This window comes from Rhinolophus sinicus, linkage group LG13, assembly GCF_036562045.2.
Source record: "Rhinolophus sinicus isolate RSC01 linkage group LG13, ASM3656204v1, whole genome shotgun sequence".
Taxonomy (NCBI): domain Eukaryota; kingdom Metazoa; phylum Chordata; class Mammalia; order Chiroptera; family Rhinolophidae; genus Rhinolophus; species Rhinolophus sinicus.
In genome coordinates, this window is record NC_133762.1 from 31,666,028 (window position 1) to 31,679,560 (window position 13,533).

At 44.9% G+C, this 13,533-nt stretch overlaps 1 protein-coding gene across 2 annotated transcripts in view; it reads left to right on the plus strand.

Moving 5' to 3' along the window:
* CHD6 (chromodomain helicase DNA binding protein 6) overlaps positions 1–13,533 on the plus strand; it is a 181,863-nt gene that overhangs the window by 154,842 nt on the left and 13,488 nt on the right. For both annotated transcript variants that reach the window (XM_019748943.2, XM_074318117.1), the window contains exons 28-33: positions 3,795–3,855; positions 4,759–4,975; positions 6,374–6,582; positions 7,711–9,294; positions 12,435–12,586; positions 12,986–13,192. In XM_019748943.2, the coding sequence (XP_019604502.2) occupies positions 3,795–3,855; positions 4,759–4,975; positions 6,374–6,582; positions 7,711–9,294; positions 12,435–12,586; positions 12,986–13,192 (2,430 nt within the window). The remainder of the gene's footprint in view (positions 1–3,794; positions 3,856–4,758; positions 4,976–6,373; positions 6,583–7,710; positions 9,295–12,434; positions 12,587–12,985; positions 13,193–13,533) is intronic.

Genomic DNA, 13,533 nt, shown 5'->3' on the forward strand with positions numbered 1-13,533 from the left:
AGTAATGATATTTGACTGGAGAGTAAAAAGTCCTACTGGCTGAGGACACAAGAGCAGTGTCTCCCCTGCTCACACCTTTTTCTAAATCCTGTGATCTTTACGTAATAGGTTCGTTGAGTTTTATGTTAAAGACATTTGATGTGTATTTACTTTCCAGGTGAAGTTTATGCAAGAGTAGTGGGGTGCTTTGTTTTCCTGCAAGACGAAAACCACTGTGGGATCTTTTTGACTCCACCTTAGTACTTCCTGTTACCTCTACACAGAGAGCTTTTACGTCCTCTTCCTGCGAACACATTGTCCTTCAAAATGAGGCTCAGACATCACCTCTTGGACGTCTTTCCCCCTCCCCAATTTGGGTCTGATAGAGACAGTGATTCTTCCTTGTGTTTTCACTGTGCACAGGGGTGATTGTCGCACTGAATGGCCAGTCTTTATTGACATGTCCAACATAACCACCAGACTGTGGGCTCTAAAAGGATAAAAGTTCCATCTTTTCCACTGTTTTAGCACCTAAACCTAGCACGCAGTTCCTGGCACTCACGAGACACTCACTGTTTGTTAAATGAGACAACAGCTCATCGCAGTTGTGTTGGCCCTAGGATTTCCTAAGAGCATAGAGGAAATTCCCTGGGTCCGCAGGTTCCACAGGGTCTGTGCTGCCTCGGCCCCCACCTCCACCTTCACCCAGACCAGGTAGAGGAGTAGCCACAAAGGAGACTAGACCTTATGTTTTCAGATAAGGAAACAGAGCCCTACGCCCCCAGTAGAGAAGCGATGTGTGTGGAGGTAAGTTACTCTTAGTACTGGCAGTGCGTTTGATTCAGCCAGTGTGTCTCCCACCTGCCAGAGGCAGCATGGCACCGTGGTTAGAGATTGTCCTCTGGAGAGGCAGAGCTTCTGGGTTTGAAATCCGTTTTCACCACCTAATAACTGTGTGTAATAGTAGACAAGATTAGCAACCTCCCCATTCCGCAGTTTCCCCTTGTCTAGAATCCTCATTATACAAGTAAATGAAATATGCACATAAAGTACTCAGTAGAGTACTGTACTCAGTACTCAAAGATCTTCATAGACGTTTGTTGCTGATACACGAAGCCTCCCTTAGAGTACACATTTTAGTTGGAAGCTAGAAATACTGAGTGATTATCTAATCATTGGGACTAATATTTAGTATTTCCTCAGTCCCAGCGACCATTTGTTGGGCATTTGCTTTGTACCAGCATTTGATTAAACAGTTCACATAATCAACTCATTTGTGTCCCCCAGTCGCCCTATAAAGTAGTGTATTACCTCCATTTTTGCAAATGAAGAAATGAGCCTGAGACAGATTGAACAACTTGCCCAGGGCTTGGGAACAGTGGACTGTCAGACTGCCAACCACATGCGTGTTCAAGATGGGGAAATTGCATGTTGTCATCAGTTTCTTTTGTTTTGACGATCTTGTCATCAGCGCTCTCTGGGTCCTTCACTCTGAAATGATCGATTCACACTCCTTCCAAGGAGAGCATTTCTTTCCGATTGTTTCACGTAGGCAGAACTTGCGATACTACAATAAACGTTAAACTACATACCTCAGTGCTGGGCGTCCTGTGACCCCAGTCTCACTGTGGTAGCACACCACACACTCACATTAACGGCTGGAAGCGAGGAGTGTGACATCTCTTTCACTTGGGCTACTCATAAGCCAGGTTGTCTCCATTCTGTCATTTCTAGTGAGAGGAAGTGCTCCCAAGAGAGGGCAGGATTCAGAGAAAGGCACTTGCTGATACCAGAATCTTTCCTTACCAGAGAGACTGCCCGCGGCCATTCATGTTTATTGTCTGTGCACCAACAGCAACCATTGGGTAGACTGGCCAGGAAACCTGGGTGTCATGTGTGCCTGCCTCGCACCATGCTGGGAGCCTTGGATCTGGGGTATGGTGATGCCCGCGGCGGCCAGCCACGTGTCCTAATGAGCCTGACACTCCAGCGCCTGGCTTCCACATTTCGCAGGCTGTGGAGCCTTTCTCAGTCTGGCCGTGTCTGTAATTAGAAATTCCAGCGTCCAGAGGCTCTCCATGGATTCTGGGAGGCTACTCAAAAGTGCTCTCTATGGCAGGAAAGGATATAAGGCATGGCCGGTTAGTTTTGGCTTATTTTTTACCACCTAAACAGTGAGAGAAGATGAGACAGTATACTTATGTGCCACTTCAAAATGGTATGGTAGATCAGCCTAAGGATTCCACTCTTTGCTGACATTAGACGGCAGGAAGCAGTTTGGCCCGAGGAAGAGATTAAACTTGAATTCTTCGATTCTAAATAGGTTTCACTCTCCAAAACAAGTGTTCAACGTGGACGCTGTTTTTGTTGTTTTGTCATGGCTTAGTGGTTGAAAGTATAGGCTCTCATCAGACTACTGTGTTTGAAACCCAGCTCTGCCACTTGCTAGCCGTGTGACCTTGGGCAAGTTACAGAACCTTTCCATGGCTTGTTTTCTGCATCTATAAGATGAGGGTAGTAACAGTTTCTACCTCGTGAAGCAGCTCTGAGATGTCATGGAAAGCGTTTTGCACGGTGCTTAAGTAACACATCCAGTAATGTTAGCTATTTTCACCATTCTAGCAAAACAGAAACACATTCAGAGAATGCACCCCAGTTTCCCTTTGCCCTCAAGGTCCATCCTTGATATGAGGGGCCCAAAAAAGTTTGAATTGTAACTACTGCCAGTCGTAGGTGTCTGTCCATTCCTGCTGTATCCAGGTCTCTGTGCTGGGTGCTAGTCCAGGAGGCAGCAAACCGAAAGGACCAGTAAATACCTTAGGCCGGGGGGCCACAGACAGTCTGTCACACATTCTTCTCCCTCTCCCCTTTTCTTCTTCCTCCTCTTCTACTTCTCCTCCTCCTCCTCTTCTCCCCCCTTTAAAAATGCAAAACCCATTCTTACTTTGAGGGCTAACACTCTCGGGGCCACAGTTTGCTCACCCTGCTTCCTCGTCTGACCTGTGCTCTAAAATGGCCGAAGTCTTGAATTCTGGAGTTATTCTCTCGCATCATTCAGGTCAAAAGGTACTAATCAAAAACAGAAGATGTGTTAAAAATGGAGTCCAGTTGAAAAATAACACTGTCTCTTTTCCCATCCCCAAACTCCCATGTGCCTTAAAATAAGGAGCTTTGAAAGTTCTGTTTCTGAGACCAAGAAGGGGTTCGTGAAGGAATCCATTAGAGCCAGTTTGACAAATGCTCCAACTTGGATAAGCTCTGTAATATGGCTCCAGATTCACTTGGAGCCTCAGATTGTGATTTTAATTTTAAATTCTTGGGATTTTGCAGCATCAGGTCTCATGCCTGGAGCAGTCAGTCGTGTTTTAGGAAGTAGCGTCTGTTGCTGTGCAGTAAGAAAACCATAACGAACATGAGCGTGATACTTTCTCACAACCAAAATGCAAGCACAGCTTTTGTGAAATGGCTATTAAATTGCGAGTGACACTGGTAAAGCAAATATTTAAATTCACAGCTAAAATAGTGCTTGTAAAATATAATTGCCGGGAAAAACATTCAAGTTCATCACTCTTTAAGCTATAATTCTCTACAGGCAGAATCATTCCACACAGTTCCAGGGGGAAATGCATATTTTAAATAAACCGCTTTCTGGCTCCCTTGAAACTTGTGTGAATAAACTGTTTCCCAGGGACCATTTTGGTCTTTGAGATACTTGCAGGCAGGAGATGCTTGTGCATGTTTACTCCTGTGCAGGGCTACCTGAGGTGGCTTCTGAGCTGCAGGTTTACTGATGACATGGCTTCATTTATTCCTAGGAGAGCTCCACTGATGGAGGTGATGGCATTTTTGGTGAAAAGAAGGATGACAGCCGGGCAGGTGAGACTGTGTCCTTCTGAAGGCAAAGAAAAGTAAGGTCCCGGTTTATAGCTGTTGTGGAGTTCACATGTGCTAAAAATGCTGTTTGTTATAAGGAGGCTCTTTTAAAAAGCCAAGTAAGTTGACCTTCAGCAAACTCTCCTGGTGTCACACAAGGAGGATTAACGTGGCTCTGGCAAGCTTCCTCCACCTGGCATTGAAATTCAAATGTGAAATCAATGTTAATGTCTGAAGTCAGGATAGAGTCTGAGAGAGAAAAAGGAATTGTGGTTTCATTGATTTTTTTTTTTTTTAACTTAATTGAATTTGGGGGAGGAGAGTGAAGGGGGCTTGGTTTGGTTTTTTTGTTTTTTTGTTTTTTTTTCAGTTTGTTTTTCTGAATATAGAATATACGCTTAATAGATTCTTTGGCAGTTGGAAGGCCCAGCTACACAAAATCTCATACTGTGTTTCCCCAAAAATAAGATCTAACTGGACCATCAGCTCTAATGCATCTTTTGAAGCAAAAATTACTACAAGGCCCGGTCTTATATTATAGTAAAATAAGACCGGGTTTTATATTAATTTTTGCTTATATTATAGTAAAATAAGACAGGGTCTTGTATTAATTTTTGCTGCAAAAGATGCATTAGAGCTGATGGTCCAGCTAGGTCTTATTTTCGGGGAAACACAGAAGTTCTCTATGGAGAAGACCACAGAGAGTCTGCTTGTTACCGGCCTTAAAGCAGGGTCCTCGAATTAGTTCTGGGTTTGAGAGACAGCAGCCAACCACAACCTCAAACTGTTTCTAAAGCAAAATTGCAGCCCTTCCAGCTATTCCTAGATCCTGGGCTGATTAGGTTATTGAGTCACCACTGTTTTGGTTCTGTTTGTAAATACTAATGTCCTCACTGATGTTTGAAGCCCAGGATGGCTCCGACCCAGACAAATCGCCCTGGCCAGTTTCATCTGCGCTCACTGCTCGTCTCAGACGGTTGGTCACTGTTTACCAGCGCTGCAACCGCAAGGAACTCTGCCGACCTGAAATTCTGGGACCAGGTAACCAAGGATACTGGGTCCAGGAAGAGATGTTCAGGAGAACCTCCGAAATGGACCTCATCAACAAGGAAGCTCAAAAGAGGTAAAAGCCAATGGCAGAAGGGCTGGGTAAAGGTGACAAAAGGCATATATTAATGAAATCCACTGTGATGGTGTTGTCATGCTGACCAGGGAGCCTGATGAGATCTAGGACACCCTCTGCCCACAGTTCCCAGACTTTTAGATTTTCCAACTTGACCCTCTTTCCTAAGTTGGGCCCTAGTCTCTGAGGTTGTGGTTTAAAAACACCACGTTGGGTAAAGGTGACAAAAGGCACATATCACTATGTTCTGTTAGCAGCAAAGGGAACAGTGTGCACAAAAGCTGTCTTATTACAGCTACCAGTCCTTAGCCCTTGAGAACAATAAGTACCATAACATGCCAACCTTAGAGGGAAGATATGAATTGCTAGGAGTTACTTGCCCATCTGAGAGTTAAGCTGAAGATGGCTACAGAAGGCCAGCACAGGCCAGGAATGATGCACCAGAGAAATGAACAAAGCTGTAGTTCTTTGAGTCTTTATATCTCTCCATCCATCTGATGTAACATCCAGTGGATTAAATGAGCACCGCAGAGCAAATTTAGTAACCGCTTTGCAGTCCTGGCTTTATGAAATTTGGTAATTCAGGGGAAGTATTTTTCCCATCTTCCTTTCACAGCTCCAAAGAGGAGAATCGAATCAGAGCCCCTTGTTCCCTGCTTCTCACTCTTCACTGACCCCCTCGCCCTGCTGCTTTTCTCATTCCTTCAGGGTGGAGGGTACGGTGCCCCTCATAAAGACTGTGGTGGAGTATAATAATTCAACTCCCTTAAGTCATTATCTTAATATTGCAGGATTTAAAGACTAGAGAACCTTTGTGTCCTAGAGAAGATAGTTAAAATGGGAAGCCTGCCTACATAACCGGGAAGAAAGCCCATATGCAATAGGGGGTCAAAGAAGGTGCGTGGCTCAGGGAGGCGCCTCCCTTCTGGACCAGTTTCCTGATCTATAAAATGAAGGAGGTGAATTTAATGGTCTGGAAGTGCCCTCCAGGTTTCTGTGATTCTGGGTTGTACAGGGGGACAAAAAAATATGGCAAAATATTTAAGCATAAATAGTTTTTGAAAAATCTTTATCTCTCGCAAGAGGAAATTAACAAGGTAATTTCTAAAGTTGATGAATCAGGATCACAAGTACGCACACGTGATTTAGAAATTGAGAGGTAAATACCAGAGGAAAGAGCTGGAAGGTTTGGAAGTGCTGGTAGGATGATAGGCTAGTTTTGTTACAAGCCTTTCAGCCCAATTTTAACTTAAATGAAAATAAACAAAATAGACAAACCAGCTCTACCTGCTTTCTTGACTTCATGGGCTCTTCTAGTAGGCGCTCAATAAGTTAGTTGCTGGTTTTTTTTAAAAGAAGAAAAGAATAGCTCACTGTCCCTTTCTGGTTAAATCGCAGGTGGACAAGGAGAGAACAAGCAGACTTCTGCAGAACAGTGTCTGCCTTTGGTGTCGTTTATGATCAAGAAAAGAAAACTTTTGACTGGACTCAGTTCCGCCTCATTTCTCGTTTGGACAAGAAGTCGGATGAGAGCCTAGAACACTATTTTTATAGTTTTGTAGCCATGTGCCGGAATGTTTGTCGTCTGCCCACGTGGAAAGATGGTGGTGAGAAAACTCTGTCATTATATTCCAGATAAGACAAGGAAAGAGCATGCTTATTTTCAAGGTTCAGAATTAGTTTGGGTGTAATTAGAAAAGTGGAGTCTACCTGAAAAGTTCAGGTAGAGACAAGAGGGTTTTCACAAATTGATGAACTTCACATTGGGTCCACCCTCATAAAATCTCACTCCCAAAACGATGTAACTCCAGCAAAAAGTGAAATTCAGATTAAAACCTCACAGAAACATTGCGAGGTTACTATTAATTACCTTTTCCAAAGCATAGTTTTTGTTTTTTTTTTAAGTCTCATAGAGATTTATCTTATTCTAAACTTTGTACCTTCCTTACATTAAATCTTAATAACTCTTTTTTCTAATGTGTTGACTTATAGCTGTGGAAAGGAAGTGGCTGTCATTTAAATATCCCCTGATACGATAGAGACTTTTTCTGAGACATTTCTTCCCAGTTGGAATTATTTGCAGCAGCTCCCTCTGAGACCCTCTTCAGCCTCAGACTTATAGATAAACTTGCTATGGACCATATTTCAATATTTTAGGAAAGCTGAAACATACATTGAGCCTACCCAGCTTGGGTTCTGGACTGACAGCAGCATGCACAGACGTCCCAACTTTTGCCCCCAGGTGGCATGGTGAGGGTGTTTTCATTTAAGCCAGGGAGCTGGATAGATTGGAAAAATCTGGACCTTGGAGTCACACTGACAGGACCTGGAATTGAATCCTGGTTCTGCCATCTTGAGCAAGTTAGCTTATCTGAACCTGTTTCTTCATCTTTAAAACAAGGAGGATGTTGGTATATCATAGAATTTTTCTGAGAACTAAATATCCTGTATAACACTCCCAGTGTACAGGGCACACAGTGCATGCTTATTGAATGGGAACTCATCTTATTTCCAGAACTGAAGTTTTCATGCTCTCCTTTCACCCTCGTTGGTCTGTCCTTGTTTCATAAACACCTTGCATTCTCTTCTAGCTTTTCATTTTAGCAGGGACACACACACCTGAGATTGCCGTGCTGAGGAACCAGGGAACTAAACCATAAGAGCAAAGAGCACTCAGGTGGGCAGCGAGCACCCGAGGGCTACCTGAAGTGATCTGCTCTGTGTTTGCCTTGCAGGTCCCCCAGATCCCACCATCTACATTGAACCCATCACTGAGGAACGGGCGGCAAGAACTCTGTACCGCATTGAGCTGTTACGGAAGGTCCGAGAGCAGGTGCTGAGGTGTCCGCAGCTGCACGAACGCCTCCAGCTGTGCAGGCCCAGCCTCTACCTCCCCGTGTGGTGGGAGTGTGGGAAGCATGATCGCGACCTGCTCATCGGTACCGCCAAACACGGGCTCAGCCGCACTGATTACCACGTCATGACCGACCCCCAGCTGTCTTTTCTGGACGCCTATAGAAACTATGCCCAGCATAAAAGACCTGACAGCCAGGCACCAGAAAGCCTCTGTTGCCTTTACCAGACCAACTCCAAACTATATGAATCTCTTGCATATACTCAAATGAGCAGGACTTCAGAGGCCCTTGAAAATGAACCTGAGAATCTCAGGAAAATAGAAGGTAGAGATGATCATCTCGGCCCACCTGGGGGCAGCTTATCTGATATGACTTGTGAAAACTTTATTTCTAAAGTTCAGGATGTCATTTCCATCACCCATGATGAAAGCCTGCTGCCTGAGTCCTTGGAGAACATGATGTATGGGAAGAAGCTGCTCAGTCGAGAGCCAGGCTCTTTTCAGGAGAGCCCAAGGACCAGTCCAGAATCCAGAAAAGATGCCGTTGCCATCTCAGCAAGCAACGATGGGCACTGCCAGCCTGGTGGGCACGAGGCAGAAATAGCTTCCGGCCCCTCACTTATGGATAGTTTAGAAGCAGGAGTAGCTCAGATGAACATCAAAAATGGAAAACATTTGCTGGTGTCTCTTTCACAGGAAGGGGACCTGTGCTGCAGTGAGGCAGGGCAGAGACCTGACGGCATCGGGCAGTTAGAAGCCAAGTGCTTGGCTGCTGCTTCCTTGGATCAAGGAAATGAAAGTGGATTTGTAGATATGTGCAATCTTAGTGTCTGTGACTCCAAAAGAAACCTGTCATCGGAGCAGCAATTAATTGATTTATTAGAAAACAAAAGTTTAGAAAGTCATTTGATTTTGAGTCAAAACCACAGTGATGAGGAAGAGGAAGAGGAGGAAAATGAGGAGGAAAACTTAGACATGGCAGCAGGCATGAGGGGAAGGCCGGAGGTTTTGCCTCTAACCGAGCCCGCTGCTAACATCCCAAGGGCAAAGAGCCGAGGCTTCCATGTAGATGAAACCAGGAGAGGCAGCCTGGAGGCTGGAAGCCAGAACCCCAGGCTGCAGGGGGCTTTTCCTCAGGCAATCTGTCAGTGTCACTGCAAACACATGGAGAGGTGGACACGTGGCCTCGAGAAGGATGAATTTGAAGTGGAGAAGCCCAAGGCTTATAACCCAGACCTGTACAAAAGCAGAACTAACAACGTCACAATGGAGGGTGAGCTCACTGCTGTTCCATCAGATCCGTTTCAAGTAAAGCATGAACTTTTAAGAGAACCTTGGAAAGAAAGTACAGAAGGGAAAAAAGGTTTCCCTACATATCCTCCTGAAGGAAATGAGCTCAAGTCAGAAGACACAGATTTTGAAAGTAAAGATGATTATGATAGAGATGGAAACTGCCATAGTCAAGGTACAGTATGTGGGATCTTGTATTTTGAGTAAGCCAGTTCTTAACGTGACAGAGTGGGGTGGGGGGGAAGTTCTAAGAGTTTCATGGCTTCTGAAACGGACCTGCCTACATACAGCGTGTGTTTAAAACCAAAGGTCCCAAGCCCTTGTCTGAAAACGAGCCAGAGTCGCTTAACTCTAGTCATTCCAGAAAATTGAGGATTGTAGACAATCATTGCACCTTTGCTGCATTGGTGTGACGGGCAGGCGCTGTGTGCTTTTTATACGATGGATGCTAGATATGGTGTCGAGGGGAAGTAATTAGTTCTTCCACTAGATAAAGCGCTTCAAACTCTGAGTACAACAGCAGAAGCCAGGGAACCTCAGAATCCTGCAACGTGACATAGGTGTGATTTCTCAGGAATCCCACAAAAAAGTGAATAAATGTGATCTTTATTAAGGTGAACAAAGTTAGCACCATTTATTCACGTTATTGTCAAAACCCTGTGATATAATCAATGTTGGTGCATTTGGTTTCGATTCCTTGTAGTAACTCAACAGAAATTAAAATAAAATTACAGGTAACTCAACAGAAATACAAATAGATTTGATCTTTTTATCAACAGGGAAATCTCACATAAAGGTTCAAGTTAGAAGGAATTTTAAAATGTTAAGAATCTAGATGACCTTGAGGTTTTTATTTGCTTTGCAGGGATATAAATACAATGATTACCTAACCTTTGGTTTTAGTCATTGTGATGAGTGATGTGTGACAGGACTTCTTGGGAAGTCTTCTGACCCAGACTAAACTGTACACACGAGCTAGGATAAGGACAGAGAAGCTGAGCTGAGGGTAGCTTGTAACCCCAGCTGACCCTCGAGGAGCCAGCCTACTGCCCTGCCCCTCGTCGTCCTCACCACAGGCCGTGAAGGACGGCTGCCATGGGCTGAATTATAAAACCCACTTTGCTTTTTGAACCCTGGAGTAGAGAAACATAACCAAACAATCAGTTCTTGGAACCCAGAGTACAGGAGTACAAGTCAGATGACTACAGGCTATAAAGAGTATGGTTCAGAAAAGAACTGATCTTGCCCTGATGTCGTTTGGTGGCGGTGTCAGCCCTGCCAAGTTGGGATGGAAGGTGGCAGTGAACTTGATAAGCTTTGGTGAGTTTGCACATACTTGTGGATATGGATCCCTTGCACCAGTGCTTTTAAAATCACCTCTGAAGGGATCCCCCACACATATGCGATGTGGAGGAGGGAGGGCAGGGAGGCCCTCTCTGTTTCTGAGACTAGAAATCTACAGCTGAGGGAGCAGTAATTGGCACAGCTCAGTGCCAGCCCCCAGATCTCCAGGCTCCTTTTCCAGGGTTTTCTCTCACACATCATTTTGCTTTTTCTTAAAACTTAAATCCAACTCCTCTGCTGTAAACCTTTCATTGGTGCTCCCCACCATCTCCAGACTGAACCTTTCATGGGTGCTCCCCATCGTCTCCAGACTGAACCTTTCATTGGTGCTCCCCATCGGGTCCGGACTGAACCTTTCATTGGTGCTCCCCATCGGGTCCGGACTGAACCTTTCATTGGTGCTCCCCATCGTCTCCAGACTGAACCTTTCATTGGTGCTCCCCATCGTCTCCAGACTGAACCTTTCATTGGTGCTCCCCATCGGGTCCAGACTGAACCTTTCAGTGGAGCTCCCCATCGGGTCCAGACTGAACCTTTCATGGGTGCTCCCCATCAGGTCCAGACTAAACCTTTCATGGGTGCTCCCCATCAGGTCCAGACTAAACCTTTCATTGGTGCTCCCCATCGGGTCCAGACTGAACCTTTCATGGGTGCTCCCCATCGGGTCCAGACTGAACCTTTCATTGGTGCTCCCCATCGTCTCCAGACTGAACCTTTCATTGGTGCTCCCCATCGGGTCCAGACTAAACCTTTCATTGGTGCTCCCCATCAGCTCCAGACTGAACCTTTCAGTGGAGCTCCCCATTGGCTCCAGACTACAATTTGCATTGTCCTTCATGGCCTCCAGGACTCAGCATGATCTAGAGGACTCCTCCCCTCCACCTCATCCTGGTACCTTCCCCTGGCTGTCTCTCAGTTCCTCAGCATGTCCAGAATGCCCTTCCCACATTGCCCCCTCATCACCTTGGGTGTTCTTTCCTTCGAGAGGCTCTCTCTGCCAGCCTTCCCTCTTCCCGTAAGCTTACTCCCTGTCAAGATACCTTGTTTCTGTCCCTTTCTGGCACTCACCACAGTTTATAATTATACATATTCATTTATTGTTACCGTTTCCCTGTATTTCCTATTTTCCTGGCTCTCTTTCCCCATGAAACTAAGATCCTTGCCACATCTGTCTTGTTGATCTTTGAATCACCGGCCTGCAAGGCCGTGTCCACGGTAAGGGGTCGCTGTGGCTCCCCCAGAGACTTGTACAGTCAAGACTCAAATCTCCACCTGTTAGAGGATAGACATTCCTTGTCATGTCACCAAGATAACAGGTTCACCACTGTTCTTGCCCTGGGCATTCCGCTACCCTCTCTTCACTCCCTGTCGTTACTGGTAAATGAAGATCCATTTCACGTTGATGTTAACTTTTTACTACTGAAGCGTGAGGGAATGAGTCCCATTTCCATTTCTTTCCATCAGTGAAATAATTTAAGTGTTCCAGGTTTCTTTGCATCATTTTTTACATGACTCGGGTCTGTTTTACCTTTGTTGTAAGTTTCATGACTTTTCATCTTTTTCATTAATATCAGCCTCTTGCTGTTTTATATTTAGTAGACTCTCCCTCCAAATGTATCAAAGTATTAAAATGTTTAATTTCCTCTTACCCACTACACCAAATGTGAAAGCCTGTTTGTGGTCATTCATTTCCTCTCACTCTTAGAGACACAGAAGAACATCCTTTCTCTTTTCTTTTTCTGTTGTTTTTGTGGGGGTGTGGATGCAAACTCTTATCAGATGACTTGTGTTGGTGACCCTAGAGCAGGATCCACCTTTATGGATTAACTGATATGGTTCTTCTGGAAATAGAATGTATGGTAATTAATATTCAATTTAAAATGAATTAGCATGGAAATCAGATGTCCTGACCTTTCGTATCACAACTGTCTCTCAAGTATTTTATTTCATTTTTTTAACCTTTCTTCCCAGATTATCCCGGGAAATACTCTGAGGAGGAGAGCAAGAGCTCACCTTCGGGCGTCACGGGAGACCTCGGGGATGACCTGCAGGAGGCCCGGGCCCCCACCATTGCTCAACTGCTCCAGGAGAAAACCCTTTATTCCTTCTCTGAGTGGCCAAAGGTACCTCCCGAAGCTTGCATTCTTCACCCAAACCGTTCTCAGATTTGAATCCTTTATTTTTACCTTTCAGAGTATTTCTGAGTAACGTTTCAGAGAAATGTTTACTATCTTTAAAAGGTATTAGTATTATAACCTTTGAACATTAAAGCTATATGTACTTGACTAATTAGACCATAAGACAGGAGTGTCCATTGTCTTCATATTTATAGCACTGTGGCTTTAATTTTCATTGTCCACACTATGGAAATTTATCTTAAGGCTTATAAAATTAGTACATTTGAATGTGCTCTTTTCTGTCGGCTGCTTCCGGTTAGAAAACTAGACCCTTGATGTCAAGGGATTTTGTGAGTTTAGGTAACTTGGTACATACCCCTCTGAGCTTTTGTCCTTATTTTACAGGACCGTGTGATAATCAACCGCCTCGATAACATCTGCCACGTGGTGTTAGAGGGGAAGTGGCCCTCCAGCCAGCAGTATGAGCCCTCGGGCACACTGCCCACCCCTGTGTTAGCCAGCAGTGCTGGTTCTCGAAACAGCCTCTCGGAGCCAGACGCATCGGAGCACAGCTTCAGCAGTGGAGCAGCGTTGGCGGCCCAGATCCAGAAGGTGAGGCCGTGACAATGGTGCTGACCATGGAACAAAGGATGAGGGACATTTGGTACTTCTCAACTGAGTCATTCATTCAATAAATACTTACTGTATGGATAGGACTGGTTGGTTTTTTTTGTGTGTTTTTTTTTTTATAATGCCATTAGTGTTAGTTGAGGAATTGGGATTTTATCCTGTACAGAGCAGAGAGCTGTTAAACGTTTTAGAGCAGGGAACTGCATGATGAAAGCAGGGTGTTGTTGGAGTGGTATGTAGGTTCGTGGGAGATGAGGGTCAGGAAAGAGGAGTGCCTCAAAAGCTGGGGGGCCAAGTGGGCATCTGATGAAGGGATAAGGTTC